General features: G+C 37.2%; 1 protein-coding gene across 4 annotated transcripts in view; it reads left to right on the top strand.

Moving 5' to 3' along the window:
- The window catches only part of tnip1 (TNFAIP3 interacting protein 1), a 119,977-nt gene that overhangs the window by 45,254 nt on the left and 58,965 nt on the right, over positions 1 to 15,758 (top strand). For all 4 annotated transcript variants that reach the window (XM_039776130.1, XM_039776128.1, XM_039776132.1 and 1 more), the window contains exon 2: positions 9,040 to 9,218. In XM_039776130.1, the coding sequence (XP_039632064.1) occupies positions 9,074 to 9,218 (145 nt within the window). In that variant the 5' untranslated portion in view covers positions 9,040 to 9,073. The remainder of the gene's footprint in view (positions 1 to 9,039; positions 9,219 to 15,758) is intronic.

A 15,758-nucleotide genomic window follows, 5' to 3' on the forward strand; every position in this document is an offset into this window, starting at 1 on the left:
TGTGGCATGGGCAGCTTGCATGTCTGGAAAGGCACCATCAATGCAGAAAAATATATTCAGGTTCTAGAACAACATATGCTCCCATCCAGACGTCATCTCTTTAAGGGAAGACCCTGCATTTTTCAACAAGATAATGCCAGACCACATTCTGCATCAATCACAACATCATGGCTGCGTAGGAGGAGGATCTGGGTACTGAAATGGCCAGTCTGCAGTCCAGATCTTTCACCTATAGCGAACATTTGGCGCATCATAAAGAGGAAGGTGCGACAAAGATGGCCCAAGACGATTTGAACAGTTAGAGGCCTGTATTAGACAAGAATGGGAGAGCATTCCTATTTCTAAACTTGAGAAACTGGTCTCCTCGGTCCGCAGACGTCTGTTGAGTGTTGTAAGAAGGGGAGATGCCACACAGTGGTGAAAATGGCCTTGTCCCAACTTTTTTGGGATTTGTTGACACCATGAAATTCTTAATCAACATATTTTTCCCTTAAAATGATACATTTTCTCAGTTTAAACTTTTGTTCCGTGATTTATGTTCTATTCTGAATAAAATATTAGAAGTTGGCACCTCCACATCATTGCATTCAGTTTTTATTCACGATTTGTATAGTGTCCCAACTTTTTTGGAATCCGGTTTGTATTTAAACTTATACATGACTTACACAGCTACATATTAATTTTGCTGTGACTTTTTGAACTACTTGTGATCATTTTATCTCAGCATGAGGCTGCGTTTGCAATGATGTAATGTAGCCTTTTGTACTGATTTAAGTTTTAGTTTCATTTACTGGAAATAAGGAGAAGAGTCCTAAATACAGTGGTATATACAAAAAAAGCTAATCGGTAAGAATAGATGAACCTTTCAATGCAGCAGTAATATCTTCTAGGAAGAATTCAGCTTGATAATATTTTTTATTATAAGTATTCTTATTTAGAAATGATTAGATTTACATAATATTATATCTAAATTTAATTCTTGAGTAAAAAATGTTTTTGTATTTTTTGAGCAGGTCTTATTTTACATTTAATGATTTTTGATAATGTTGGAAAATCTTAAATATTAACAATGCCGTGTAATAGCCTTTAATCTCAGACAGTTTATTTGAGGTGGTTAGGTTCAACATTTTATAATACTTTTGAAATCTTACTACTTTGAGTTCATGTTGATGTTGTGTCAAAGTTAATATTGTCTGGTGTGTTTTAAGTTCAGGAGAATAAATCGGTGTAGGGTTATTTCAGATGACATTCTATAAGAATCGGTACATTTTGCAAATGATCATAAATCATACAGTTATCAGCCACTGAAAGCTTCACTATTGATTTGTTCTTAGAAAAAGAACAAAGGACTGTTGCAGCTGACAGAGTAAATCTGGTTAGAGCAGGTTATCCACATAATCTACTTTTAATGGAAGTACTAATGCTTTGAGAAATTTATTTGTCTAGTATTAGACTTCAGTGTATTTTGTTGGTGTACTAACAATAACATTCTTAATTCATCTTACATAAATTTTGTTTTACAGTATTATTTATGTCTTAAAATGTCTTCATTAACTTAGGTGAATAGGTTTTGAAACAATGATCAAGTTTAAATCAATAAGAGTTTATTTAAATTTAATGCATTGTTTATTTGTTTTTTAAGATGTCCTTAAGGTGTTTATAATGCATAGTATTTTTGTTTCAGTTCTCTATACATTAAGATTCAAGATTCTTTATTTGTCACATGCATAGTAATACAGGACAACACACCGTGAAATGCATCCTGATCCGCTTATCAAAACTGTGCAAAGTTAGAAGAATATCAGTGAGATTAACAAAAAATGTACTAGATTGAAAGATAACAGTATACTAGAACATAATAAATAAGTAAAATTAAGTGAATAAAGTATAATTAAATGTTAAGGTACAATAGTGCAGTGATTATGGTGCAAAACCAAAGTTAGACAGGTGCATAGTTAAATTACAGACCGATTCTAAAAACAAGGTAAGGATTGACGGCATAGTACAATTTACAGTCCAGTCTAAGTATGTGGAAGGTCAGGGATGAGATGGCATGTTCTGATTAAACATTCTTTTGCTTGAGGATAGAAACTCCTTCGGAGTCTCTCTGTCCTGGCCAGGATGCTACAAAACCCTTTGCCTGATTTTAACAGATGAAACAGGCTATTCCTGGGATGAGAGGAGTCTTTGATAATCCTGAGAGCTCTGGTCCTGCATCTTCTGGTGTAAATGTCCTGCATAGATGGTAGAGCTGACCTGCAGCAGCGTTACGCTGCATGGATCATTCTCTATAGGGCTTTGTGATCCTGAACACAGCAGTTATTACAGATAAAGATGTACAGTATTTTTCAGAAATACTCAGACCAAAAAATTGGCTAAATTAAAAAATTATATATTCATTCTTTTGTCTGGATTATACCTAGATCTTCCATACTCAAATTCTACCCAAGGTAAATGGTTGTATGTCATCAAATATTATAAAAAGGTAAATAACGTTGCTGTTTTTCCAAGTATATAGACCTCTCACATTTATTTTTTTTCCTTTTCATACCTGTGTAATAGGTTTATGAAGGCAAAGTGTTAAAATGAGATAAATGTTTCGTTTTCGAGTTGCCAGTTTTATGTAACCCTGAACATGGGTTACCTGGCACTTCTTTTTGATGTCATTACCTAATTAGAAAAAAAGAGTGGCATATTGGTTTTTGAAACTCACCTGAGTAAAAACATGCAGGTATGCCAGGACTGAACCTGACAAAGCGATGAATTGACAACTCTGATTTGACAAGCATGTTGTTTAAAAAGCAGCATTGGCTAAGATCAACTGTGATGAGGACGATGCAACTTGGTCTTGCTAGGGCCCTTCTTTTGCAGCTTTATCACCTGTAGGAATACTGCAAAAAAGAGAGGGAAATAACATAAAGTATTCTAAATAATTTTGATATTTTTTAATTTATGTGAAATTCATTTAAAATGAAGATTTAGTTTTTATTGAGTACTAGCAAAATACCCGCGCTTGTATATGTGTATGTATGTATGTATGTATGTATGTATGTATGTATGTATGTATGTATGTGTATATATATATATATATGTATGTGTGTGTGTGTGTGTGTGTGTGTGTGTATGTATATATGTGTGTGTATATATATATATATATATGTGTATATGTGTGTGTGTATGTATATATATATATATATATATATATATGTATATATATATATATATATATGTATATATATATATATATATATATATATATATATATATATATATATATATATATATATATATATATATATATATATATATATATATATATATATATATATATATATATATATATATATATATATATATATATATATATATATATATATATATATATAGCTACACACAGCTATTTCAGATCAGTGCAATACGCTGCTTGTTAAAACGGATGACTCCGCTCTTACGTGCAAGTCTGCGTGGATATTATGAACTATCAGATTTGTTCAAGTTCTATTTAAATTTTAAATAGAAGGAATTTTTATTTAGTCGACAGAAATATCTTTGGTAGGAATGGTAAAACAGACAGGAATATTATTCTGAATAAATCAACTCAAACCTTAAACAACTTATAATATTTTGCTCTCCATAAAAATATATCCTGTCTAAATTATACAAGTTAGAAATAAAGTAAACGTTAAAAGAACAAACATTCAAATTTCTTTACTCTTATGTAATTTTATATAAAAATAAACTTAGATTTTAAATATCCCAAAAGATTTTGCTCTCCATAAAAATATATCCTGTCAAAATTATACAAATTCAAATATGAACATGCTGCATAACAAAACCTGGAAATATAAATAAAATGTGTTCCTTTCAGCAATAACAAATCAAATCATTCAGTTGTCTTTGCTCATATGTCATTTTAGAGCTGGACGCCTGGCATCTTTTTGGCAACAGGTTCTTTGTTTGGTGTGAGGTTCTGTGTTGTGGAGATTCTCAGGATGGATTGCAGGTGCTCATCAGTGAGGCGACTCCTGTGTGCTGTTTTGTTAGTCTTTATCACTGAGAAGAGCTTCTCACACAGATATGTGCTACCAAACATGCACAAGGTTCGAGCCGCATGTAGACGGACTTTTTGTTCTTCAAAGTCACCAAAGCGCCGCAAACTCAGTGCGCCAGTTTATCAGCAAAGTGCGATTTGGGAACACCGTAGTGACGACTTGGTTTAACATTACTTGGCAACAGGGAAAGTGGGGCAAGGTGCATTTGTGTCTCCCATAAAAGCAGCTTCACTTGAAATCACTTTGTGATTGTGCACGGTAAAACGTCCGCTGAAGTGTCAGATTCTTATTTAATTATTCTGCTTTCTGTATCTTCTGCATTGCATTCAGGTTACCCTGATGTTTTGTCTCATAGTGCCGTCTTAGATTAAATTCTGTAATTACAGCCACATTAGCTCCACAAATGAGACACACGGGTTCAGTAAACATATACTCAGCCTCCCATCGGTTTTAAAGGCTCTATTTTCAGAATCAACTTTTCTCTTCAGCATCGGTGAGCTAGCTTCGCAATAACTTGCAGCATCATAAGCTAGACTTGATTAACGCGTAAGTGTTCGGCAAGGCAGCTGAAGCGCTGCATTATGGGATCTGTAGTTTATTGTGTTACCAGCGCTTCATATACCCGGCCATTAATAACAATAATACAGTATATAAAATGATCTCGCGGGCGGATATAATTACGCCGGGCGGATGTGGCCCGCGCCCTTGAGTTTGACACATATGGACTAAATAGAACTTGAAAAGATATATTTTTTCAAATGTGATCGCAATTCAGATAGAGTTGGACTACAGCCTGCATGCCTCAATAAGTCATCCTCCCTCGCTCTTACTTTTTACCGCTCATCTAATGAATACACTGAGTATGGCTTTACCAAAACAATCATTGATGGCTAATAAAGTATCCATTATTCGAGTATGTAGATCGGGATATATATATATACATATATATATACCCGCATCGCAGGAGAAGTAGTGTGTTAAAAAGCTAGAAAAGAAAAGGGAACATTTTAAAAATAACGTAACATGACTGTCAATATACAGTATTTGTTTTGTGAGTGTTACTGAGTGTTGCTGTCATCAAGGATTTGATTATCATTATTTCTTTCAATCAGGTTCGTATTTGTAGGATGTGTTGTGTTCAAGTTACATTCCGTGTTTGTCAATCGCTGTAAAGATGACAGGTTTCATTCATCGATTCGTTTCTTACTGCATCAATAAACAGCTCGCCTTCTTCTTTATCTGAGACCTGACACACTGCATGCACGGGTTTTTTACACTGTCTTCCTTTAGCGGGACATTGACTTTTTCCAACGTGTGCTTTGTTTCCGCAGTAGCTGGATTTATGAATATGCTTGTATGTATCAGACGCTTCATATTTTTGCTGCCTTTTCAATTGTGTAATTCGGTTTTGTTCAGCTCTTTGGAACTGTTGCTTTTATCTGTGCACGCGCCAGTTCACGGAGCCACTCGTGTACATGCATCGAAGGTTCCCAGCTGTGCTGGTGCCATCTCGTGCTATGTCCATGGCTGTATTTAATGTTACCTTAGTCCTGGCACTTAAAACTTTCTCTCGCAGTTTCGCTGAGTTTGTGTCAAACACCACCCTGACCATCTCATCTTCCTCTCCATAAGCACAGTCCTTCACCCGTGAATATTTAGTGGCAGTTTGCTATTGGATTGCCGCTGACGGACGGCCTTATATGGGCAGGCACTAAATTACAAACGCCAGCGGCAGCCTGTCTATGAACTTAATTTAAAGTGTAGGTTTACATCGTGCTTTGTTTCCGAAGTAGCAGAACTCATGAATATGATTGTATATGTCACTCGCTCGCTTCTTATTGTTTCGCTGCCTTCTCAATTATATAATGCATGTTTTCTTCAGCGCTTTTTGGAGGTCTTCCTGGTTTTCTATGTACTGCGTGATTACGTGGGAGGCGTGATGATGTCACACGAAACTCCCCACGGCGTTGAAGCTCATCTCCATTACAGTAAATGGAGAAAACTGCTTCCAGTTATGACCATTACGCGTAGAATTTCGATATAAAACCTGTCCATCTTTTGTAAGGAAGCTGTAAGGAATGAACCTGCCAAATTTCAGCCTTCCACCCACACGGGAAGTTGGAGAATTGTGATGAGTGAGTGAGTGAGTGAGTGAGTGAGTGAGTGAGTGAGTGAGTGAGTGAGTGAGTGAGTGAGTGAGTGAGTGAGTGAGTGAGTGAGTGAGTGAGTGAGTGAGTGAGTGCGTGCGTGCGTGCGTGCCCTTTTATTAGTATAGATTGATTTATAATCCTGTATTTTTCACTTACCGAGCAGAAGATAGTAGTGAATAAATGAAATATAAGCACATGCTAAAATAAATCAATTAGTCTGTGAAGATTATATTATTCTTATTAAAACTTACATTGAAATCTCCTCAAACCTATATCCCCCCTCCCCTATTTGTATTTACATTGGGTAATCCCCTCCTCCATTGAAAGTGAACTTTAGGCCCATATTGTTCACAGAGTGAAGTAGTTTATCAGAGGCATGCAGAATAAACAGGTGAGAAGTACATTTTAGCTAACTGTAAAAGATGGCTAGATTATTCTGTACTAGGATAAATCTTGGACTATTGTAAGGTTGTTTTTTTTTTTATAACTAATATTGACTGCATTGTGTACAGTAATAGTGAAACCATCTTAGAGTAATATACTATGTGGGACTTTTTAATTTCATTTTTGAATCTGTATACTTGCAGATGCAAGTAGTACTAAGGCCAAACAATACTACAAAGGATTAAGAAACTTATTTTTCTCTGTGCTGCTGAAAATGGACATGACATATTTTTAGCTACTGAATACATTATTGGTCATTATGGAAAAAATTGCTGAAAGCTATGACTTTTGTTTTGAAAATTGTCAAAATGTTGAGGTGTCAGAACCTATGTCAGAATCGTTTGGTACAAGGAAAGAAACAGTCCTGAATAGGATGCCAGCCCATTGTATGGCTCACTCATTCACACCCAACCTTTCAGTTTGAAAGTTTTCAGTTTCAGGGCCAGTTTGTAATCACGAGTTTCCACGACTTTGGAGAGGTGAAAAAAAAAGCACAAGTCACTGGTGAGAAAGTGTTCACAGACAGTGTTCTTGCACAGGATTTTAACTCAGGATGCTGAATCTCTGTGGCAGCATCAATACCCAGTGGACACAGTGCCAGCCTAAACTATATAATAGTAACCACATGACAGATATATCTGCAGCTGCAAATTATAGAGATTTTTCCATGCAGTGAAGACACCCAGTTGCTGTCACAGGGCTTATGGATGCATTAGAGTAATATATACTTCTCCTCAAATTTGTAACGCCCTTTAGCTTAACTGAGACTACTTTAATATCCACAATTAATTAAATATGTTGACTTCCACTTAGCCACTGTCATATTAGTGGTATATTGTGGTATTATTCATATTGTGGTAGGAATGGACATATGTATATCTCTGTTTTCAGTAGGCTTTCTGTTCAGTAATACTTCTAATTCCCCAAATCCCAAAAATGGGAAGACCAAATCTCGCAAAAAAAAAACTGCCCTACACAAAAACATCATTTATTTTAATTCGGTGTATTAATAAATAATTCAGATTTTACATTTCAAAACTAAAAATCAACTAAGCTTTCTAAACTAAGAAAAGAACCAAAAACCAAAGCAAAATGTCAGAAAATCCAAATAAGTGTAATGACTGCAAACCTTACAAAAACTAAATGCAGGAAGGGAGTGGACTAATTTCCTAACACAGTGGCAATGGCAGCAGGTGGCTTATATTAGGCTCTTGGAATGATCACAGCACCTGAGACTCTGATTTGATAAAGAGAATGGGGATAAAAAGACAACACCAAACAAAGTAGGAATATATCAAAAGCAGTGGGGAGGACAAAATGACAAAAACAAAGAAACATTTTCTCTCTCTCTCTCTCTCTCTCTCTCTCTCTCCAAACCAAACCGTCAAATGGTTACAAAACCAGTTAAGTGTTTCCTCACTATTCAGTAAAGTGCCAAGTAAAAAGCAATAAAAAATAACTTGTAATACAATTACAAACTTTCTATGTAAAGTGTGCATACGGAACAGACGAACTGGGAAAGTTGTGTTTGTAACAGAATCCAATACCATTTTCCTCTCCAAATCCACCTTTGTTTTCTGTATTATTCACCACAATATTTTTTCCATTTAGTATGTGTGATGGCCTCAATTATTTCTTTTTCATACTGGGAAGTCACCTAATATGGTGTCACTCTTTCAAAGCTTTCAGTAATCAATATTTTTTTAAGTGATAATCCATGTTTGTTTTGTTTTCACAAAATTATATTTAAGAGTTCAATTTCTTTCATACAAAAAGTATTGCGTATACTTCCTTTTTGGTATTAATTTTGTTGCTGGTAGTTCTGTTACATTCTTGGTCTCTGGTTGTTTCTTCAGCACTGCACATTTAACATTGATTATATGCCCGGCCACTTTACCAGTTATCACTGTCTTGTTTTCTTTGCTTGTATTACACTGATTATGTCCCCAGCATGTATATCATTGCAGATTTGTGTATGGATACTGTATGGCTATTCCTTTGCTTTGTGTTCCTATCCATAAACTTTAATCCATTATCACTCTTGGCCATTTTGATATAGCAGCTCTTTGCAGTTAATTTATTTTGCAGTTTTATTGCAGAATGGTATATCTATAACAGTCTGAGAGTAGAATAGAATTTTTCCTTTACAGCCTTTGAAAATCCTCAGATTTGGTAATAAAATGCTTTGGTCAAAATTTCAAAGACTGTGTGTCTAAAATCATAATGATTATAAAAAATGATTATAAGAAAAGATAAAAGTCCAATACTTGTAATATTAACTATTGTATACATTGTGCTTGGATGAGAGCAAAAGGTAGGCTGAAATTGCATATCATTTTTATTCAGGTGCGGTCATTAATGTATGTGATATTTTGCTTAATTCCTTTCTCTAGCATTGTGATGAGTGAAGGTGACTGAAAAAGTTCCATGGATGGCAGGGGGCCTTATCGCATTTATGACCCTGGTGGGAGTGAACAGCGGATAAAAGATGAGACAGGCAACATTTCCTATCAAGAGCTAATGGAGGAGAATGCTACATTAAGGGAAAGAATGAAGGGACTCAAAGTCTTGGGTATGCTGTATTTCTTATGCCTCAACAAATTAGTTTATTTCCATTAGTGAGAGATAAGTTTGATATTTTTTCTTTAATTGAAATGCATATTGGAGCTACTGCCAGCTATTAAAAGGAAAAGTGAGCTTCATTTTTCTTCTCTATTATCTTTCACGTCAAATCTTTTATTTTGTTGTGAAGCTCACATTTTGACATAATGCAAAGGTATTGCATATGTGGAAGTCTTTCTGCTACAAAATGTTACTTAAACCTGTTCTATTGCTTTATTAATTGAATAGTTGCATTTTGTATTTTTTTATTTTAGGCCTTTACCTAGGAAGCAGGTGCCAGTTTCACAGTACTACAGTTTATTTTTTGTGTATACTGCCTCCAAAGAGAGAAATTATGGCCAAAAGATACTAGTGTCAATTATAGTAATAAAGTAATTTAAGCCGACCCTTACAGTATCATCTGAATGTTGAAAGCAGTCACTCTGCTAGGCAAGAAGCATACAGTGCATTCCGGAAAGTATTCACAGCGCATCACTTTTTCCACATTTTGTTATGTTACAGCTTAATTCCAAAATGGATTAAATTCATTTTTTTCCTCAGAATTCTACACACAACACCCCATAATGACAACGTGAAAAAAGTTTACTTGAGGTTTTTGCAAATTTATCAAAAATAAAAAAAACTGAGAAATCACATGTACATAAGTATTCACAGCCTTTGCTCAATACTTTGTCGATGCACCTTTGGCAGCAATTACAGCCTCAAGTCTTTTTGAATATGATGCCACAAGCTTGGCACACCTATCCTTGGCCAGTTTCGGCCATTCGTCTTTGCAGCACCTCTCAAGCTCCATCAGGTTGGATGGGAAGCGTCGGTGCACAGCCATTTTAAGAACTCTCCAGAGATGTTCAATCAGATTCAAGTCTGGGCCACTCAAGAACATTTACAGAGTTGTCCTGAAGCCACTTGGATATCTTGGCTGTGTGCTTAGGGTCGTTGTCCTGCTGAAAGATGAACCATCACCCCAGTCTGAGGTCAAGAGTGCTCTGGAGCAGGTTTTCATCCAGGATGTCTCTGTACATTGATGCAGTCATCTTTCCCTTTATCCTGACTAGTCTCCCAGTTCCTGCCGCTGAAAAACATCCCCACAGCATGATGCTGCCACCAACATGCTTCACTTTAGGGATGGTATTGGCATGGTGATGATCGGTGCCTGTGTTCCTCCAAACGTGACGCCTGGGGGCTCAATCTTTGTCTAATCAGACCAGAGAATTTTGTTTCTCATGGTCTGAGAGTCCTTCAGCTGCCTTTTGGCAAATTCCAGGCAGGCTGCCATGTGACTTTTACTAAGGAGTGGCTTCATTCTGGCCACTCTACCATACAGGCCTGATTGGTGGATTGCTGCAGAGATGGTTGTCCTTCTGGAAGGTTCTCTCCACAGAGGACCTCTGGAGCCCTGACAGAGTGACCATCCGGTTCTTGGTCACCTCCCTGACTAAGGCCCTTCACCCCCGATTGCTCAGTTTAGATGGCCAGCCAGCTCTAGGAAGAGTCCTGGTGGTTTCGAACTTCTTCCACTTACGGATGATGGAGGCCACCAATTTGACTTCATGCTTGGTTTGTGCTCTGACATGAACTGTCAACTCTGGGACCTTATATAGACAGGCGTGTGCCTTTCCAAATCATGTCCAATCAGCTGAATTTACCACAGGTGGACTCCAATTAAGCTGCAGAAACATCTCAAGGATGATCAGGGGAAACAGGATGCACCTGAGCTCAATTTTGAGCTTCATGTCAAAGGCTGTAAATACTTATGTACATGTGCTTTCTCAATTTTTTTATTTTTAATAAATTTGCAAAAATCTCAAGTAAACTTTTTTCACGTTGTCATTATGGGGTGTTGTGTGTAGAATTCTGAGGAAAAAAATGAATTTAATCCATTTTGGAATAAGGCTGTAACATAACAATGTGGAAAAAGTGATGCGCTGGGAATACTTTCCGGATGCACTGTACATGGTGTAAAATTACATTGCCATGGGACAACAAATCTTAGGAATGCAGATACAGTTGAGGCCAAAATTACTAGCCCCCCTGGAATCATGGAACATTTTCCTAAACTTCTTCCCAAAGTTTGCAACATTGATGAAACTTGATATAATCAAACATCCACCAGTGCTATTTACTAGCTTTTGATATATATTTTATATTACAAAATGTTTTTAGTCTTGCTTTATATCAAATATAGTAAATGGGGTGGTCAAAAATATTAGCCCCATGTTAATGTTTGCTTTCAAAACACACCTACACTAATTAACCAATCAGCTTTGAAACCACACCTGTGCAATCAGTTGGCTTCCTAACACCTGCAGTCAATTGGCTTCCTAACAACACTCAATCAGCATAAAAAGACTCCCAAGGAACAGGGCTCTTGAACACATGAGAGGGACTGCTGTTACTGACCATGCCAAAGACAAAGGAAATCAGTCTGGAGCTCAGAAAGAAGATAGTAGAGGCTCATGATAAGGGGCAAGGCTACACTGCCATTTCCAAGCGATTCACAGTGTCTAGAACTGCTGTACGTTGCATCATTGCCAAGTACAAGGAGACAAATTCTGTTAGAAACAAACCTGGCCGTGGCCGTAAGCGCAAAATTTCAAGAACTCTTTAGAGAAAAATAGGCAGAGATGTCAGCAAGGAACCCCGGACATCTGCCAAGATGATTGTTGCTGACCTGGCCTCTTCTGGAGTTGATGTTTCAAGGAACACAGTTGTGAGGGCTCTTCACCGTGGTGGGCTTTACGGCCATCGTCCCAGAAGAACCCCTTTACTTAGAGTGTCACATCACAGCCCGACTGAGGTTTGCCCGTGAACATTTGAAATGTAAAAATGATTTTTGGAAGTCTGTGCTTTGGTCTGATGAGACTAAACTGGAACTGTTTGGGCACATGGATGTTGCTTATGTTTGGCGAAGAAAGGGACAGGCCTTCAACCCTAGGAACACAGTTGCCACAGTTAAACATGGTGGTGGGAGCATCATGCTGTGGTGCTGTTTTGCAGCCTCAGGCACAGGGAGCCTTGTTCGGTGCATGGCATCATGAAAAAAGAAAATTATGTTGACATTCTGAGGGAGAATATGCAGAAATCTGCTCGTAGTCTAGGCTTAGGTCGTCGCTGGGTCTTCCAACAAGACAATGACCCAAAGCATACATCAAAATTAGTTCAACAGTTTTTCAAGGATACCAAAACCAAGATCTTGGAGTGGCCCGCACAGAGCCCAGACCTCAATCCCATTGAGAATCTGTGGCGAGTGCTCAAAGTGAATGTCCATGCTCGGAAACCACGCAATTTGGACCAGCTAGAACAATTTGCAATGGAGGAATGGACCAAAATCCCTCAGGAGACCTGTGCTAATCTAGTAAAGACCTACTCGAATAGATTGTTGTCAGTTGTGGCTCAAAAAAGGTACAGTATTGACTATTAATGGGGGCTAATAATTTTGGATGTCTCATTTTTGCCCTTTCTTGTTTCCACTCAGTGTGTCAATAAAATATCCAAACTACAATTAGTGGACCTTGTTATTTTGGACACAGATACGCTTTAAAAAACAAACGTTTGTTGTTAATGGTCATTTTCATATTGGAATCAGGAGTCTTGCCTAATTTCATAAGGGGGCCTAATAATTTTGGCCACAACTGTAGAATCTGAAGTAAACATTTCTTATTTCATATTACACATGAACATTAATTAGGATGTTTCAGATCTCTCTCGTTTGGTCTGGTATCTTTTACACAATATTTCCTAAGGCCCCAGTATGTTGTAAGGCTAGGAAGGAAATTTTCACATGTGCGTTATGGAAAGCTACATTATATTGCATGAACATATTGGCTGTTTGTAGAATATGGCAGTTGCATCTGTATCTCTTGAATGTGCTGCTTTGAACAAACAGCAGTGGAATCTAGAAAAATCCCAGCCAACATACAGAGGTGTATTCCATTGTTCTATACGTTTTACTGCTCACTTACGACTCAAATGGCAGATTCCAGGCCTTATAGGGCATTTGAGAGAAGAGAATGCTCAAAAGTAGCCCTGAGTACATTGACCAGTTTGGTTAGTTATCAGAAGTGTCTCTTGGTCAAGGTGCATTTTAGCTGACCGTTTTGAAAGTTTAAAGGTGAGTTAATACAGTAGTTAATAGCAGTGAATACCTGTGTTGGCATACACATGCAAACAGGCGAAAGAAGTAAGTTTGTTTTTTTGCTTGTCATTGCTGTTTCTGCAATAGCTAGCTATATATATATATATATATATATATATATATATATATACACACACACACACAGTAATCCCTCGCTATATCGCGCTTCGACTTCCGCCTTCACTCTATCGCGGGTTTTAAATGTAAGCATATCTAAATATATATCACGCATTTTTCGCTGGTTCGCGGATTTCTGCAGACAATGGGTCTTTTAATTTATGCTACACGCTTCCTCAGTTTGTTTGCCCAGTTGATTTCATACAAGGGACGCTATTGGCGGATGGCTTAGAAGCTACCCAATCGGAGCACGTATTACATATTAGCTAAAACTCCTCAATGCTATAAGATATGCTTCCTGCGCGGCACTTGATTGTTTGCTTGTCTCTGCCTCTCTCTCTCACCCTCTCTTACATTCTCTGCGCCTGACGGAGGGGGTGTGAGCAGAGGTGCTGTTTGCCTAGTGGATACGGAGGCACCTCTAAGAAATGCCGCTTTATCGCAGTGCTTCAAAAAGCATACTTATTGATTTTTTGATTGTTTGCTTTAATCTCGCTCTCTCTCACTCTCTCTCTCTGACGCTCTTCTGCGCCTGATGGAGGAGATGTGAGCAGAGGGGCTGTTTGCACAGAGGCTGTTTGCTTAGAAGATACTGACGCTCCTCTAAAAATGCTGCTTTATTGCGGTGCTTCGCCAAACTTAATAGCACACGTATTGATTTTTGATTGGTTGCTTTTCTTTGAAGCTCTCTCTCTCTCTGAAATTCTCTGCTCCTGAAGAGAAGATATGTTTGCATTCTTTTAATTGTGAGAAAGAACTGTCATCTCTGTCTTGTCATGGAGCACAGTTTAAACTTTTGACTAAAGGGTGTTACTTCATGTCTAGAGGGCTCTAATAATGTTAACAGTGTGGGAGAGTTTATAAGGGCTTAAAATATATACAAATAACTATACAAACATATGTTTCTACTTCGCGGATTTTCATCTATCGCGGGGGGTTCTGTGTGTGTGTATATGTATGTATGTATGTGTGTGTGTGTGTGTGTATGTGTATATATATATATATATATATATATATATATATATATATATATATATATATATATATATATATATATATATATATATATATATATATATATATATATATATATATATATATATATATATATATATATATATAAAAATATGAGACACACACACACACACACGCGCGCGCGATAATAAAAAGGCAAAGCCCCGACTCACTCACTCATCACTAATTCTCCAACTTCCCATTTAGGTAGAAGGCTGAAATTTGACAGGCTCATTTCTTACACCTTACTTACAAAACTCAAGCAGGTTTCATTTAGAAATTCAACACCTAACGGTCATAACTGAATCCTACTTACATACATATATACGGCCATAGCCTGCAGCTCGGTTGCCGTGTGAAGTGGAGTTGCGTCCCCCATCACCACACCTCCCACGCAGTTGGCTGCCAAGAAAAGGAAATATTTAAAAATAATTATGTATATGTGTGTGTATATATATATATATATATATATATAGATATATAGATATATAGATATATATATATATATATATATAGATATATATATATATATATAGAGATATAGATTGGCAGATCCCGCTACAATAAATAACTGCTGTTCCTGTTTCAAGCTGAATAAAGCTGGCTTTGCTAAAGTACAGAGACTCAGCCTTGTGTTTTGGGGTGCAGGACAGAGACTTCTAGCACGAACCGTGATCTTTTAGGATTCGTTTCTGTGGTACCTCATTGCACTGCTGAGAGCCTGCTGTTGTGTGTCCATTGCCGGGGCAGGGCAATCTTCCACAGACGCGGCAATCACGCTTTGGGACGCACTTCAGTGTGACATTCCCCCTTGGTGGGGATCCCAAAAGAGTTCAGAAACCTCACAATATGAAGAAGAAGAAAAGGATGATTCTGTGTCTGATTTGATAACTGTGTTGCCCACAACATGCTTCCACATTTAAATTGTTTGTGTTGAATTTCCTCCACCCAATTGCATAGTAGTGCTTCAGCCATTGCATTTGGGCATCATTCGCACCCTGAAAATGTATTATCGCAAGGATTCTTGTCAGCATAAATTACAGACAGGAGAAGATTAAAATTAATGCGAAAGAAGCTATTGAAATGATTGCAAACGCCTGGACACAAGTTAGAGAAAACACTATAGGAACAAATACAGAATCTCATTACAATGAAATTTTCATTACAACAAAGTATTTTTTAGGTCTCTGGCAGTTCGTTGTAACGGAATTTTACCTGTATGTT

This window comes from Polypterus senegalus, chromosome 13 (genome assembly GCF_016835505.1).
Source record: "Polypterus senegalus isolate Bchr_013 chromosome 13, ASM1683550v1, whole genome shotgun sequence".
Lineage (NCBI taxonomy): Eukaryota > Metazoa > Chordata > Cladistia > Polypteriformes > Polypteridae > Polypterus > Polypterus senegalus.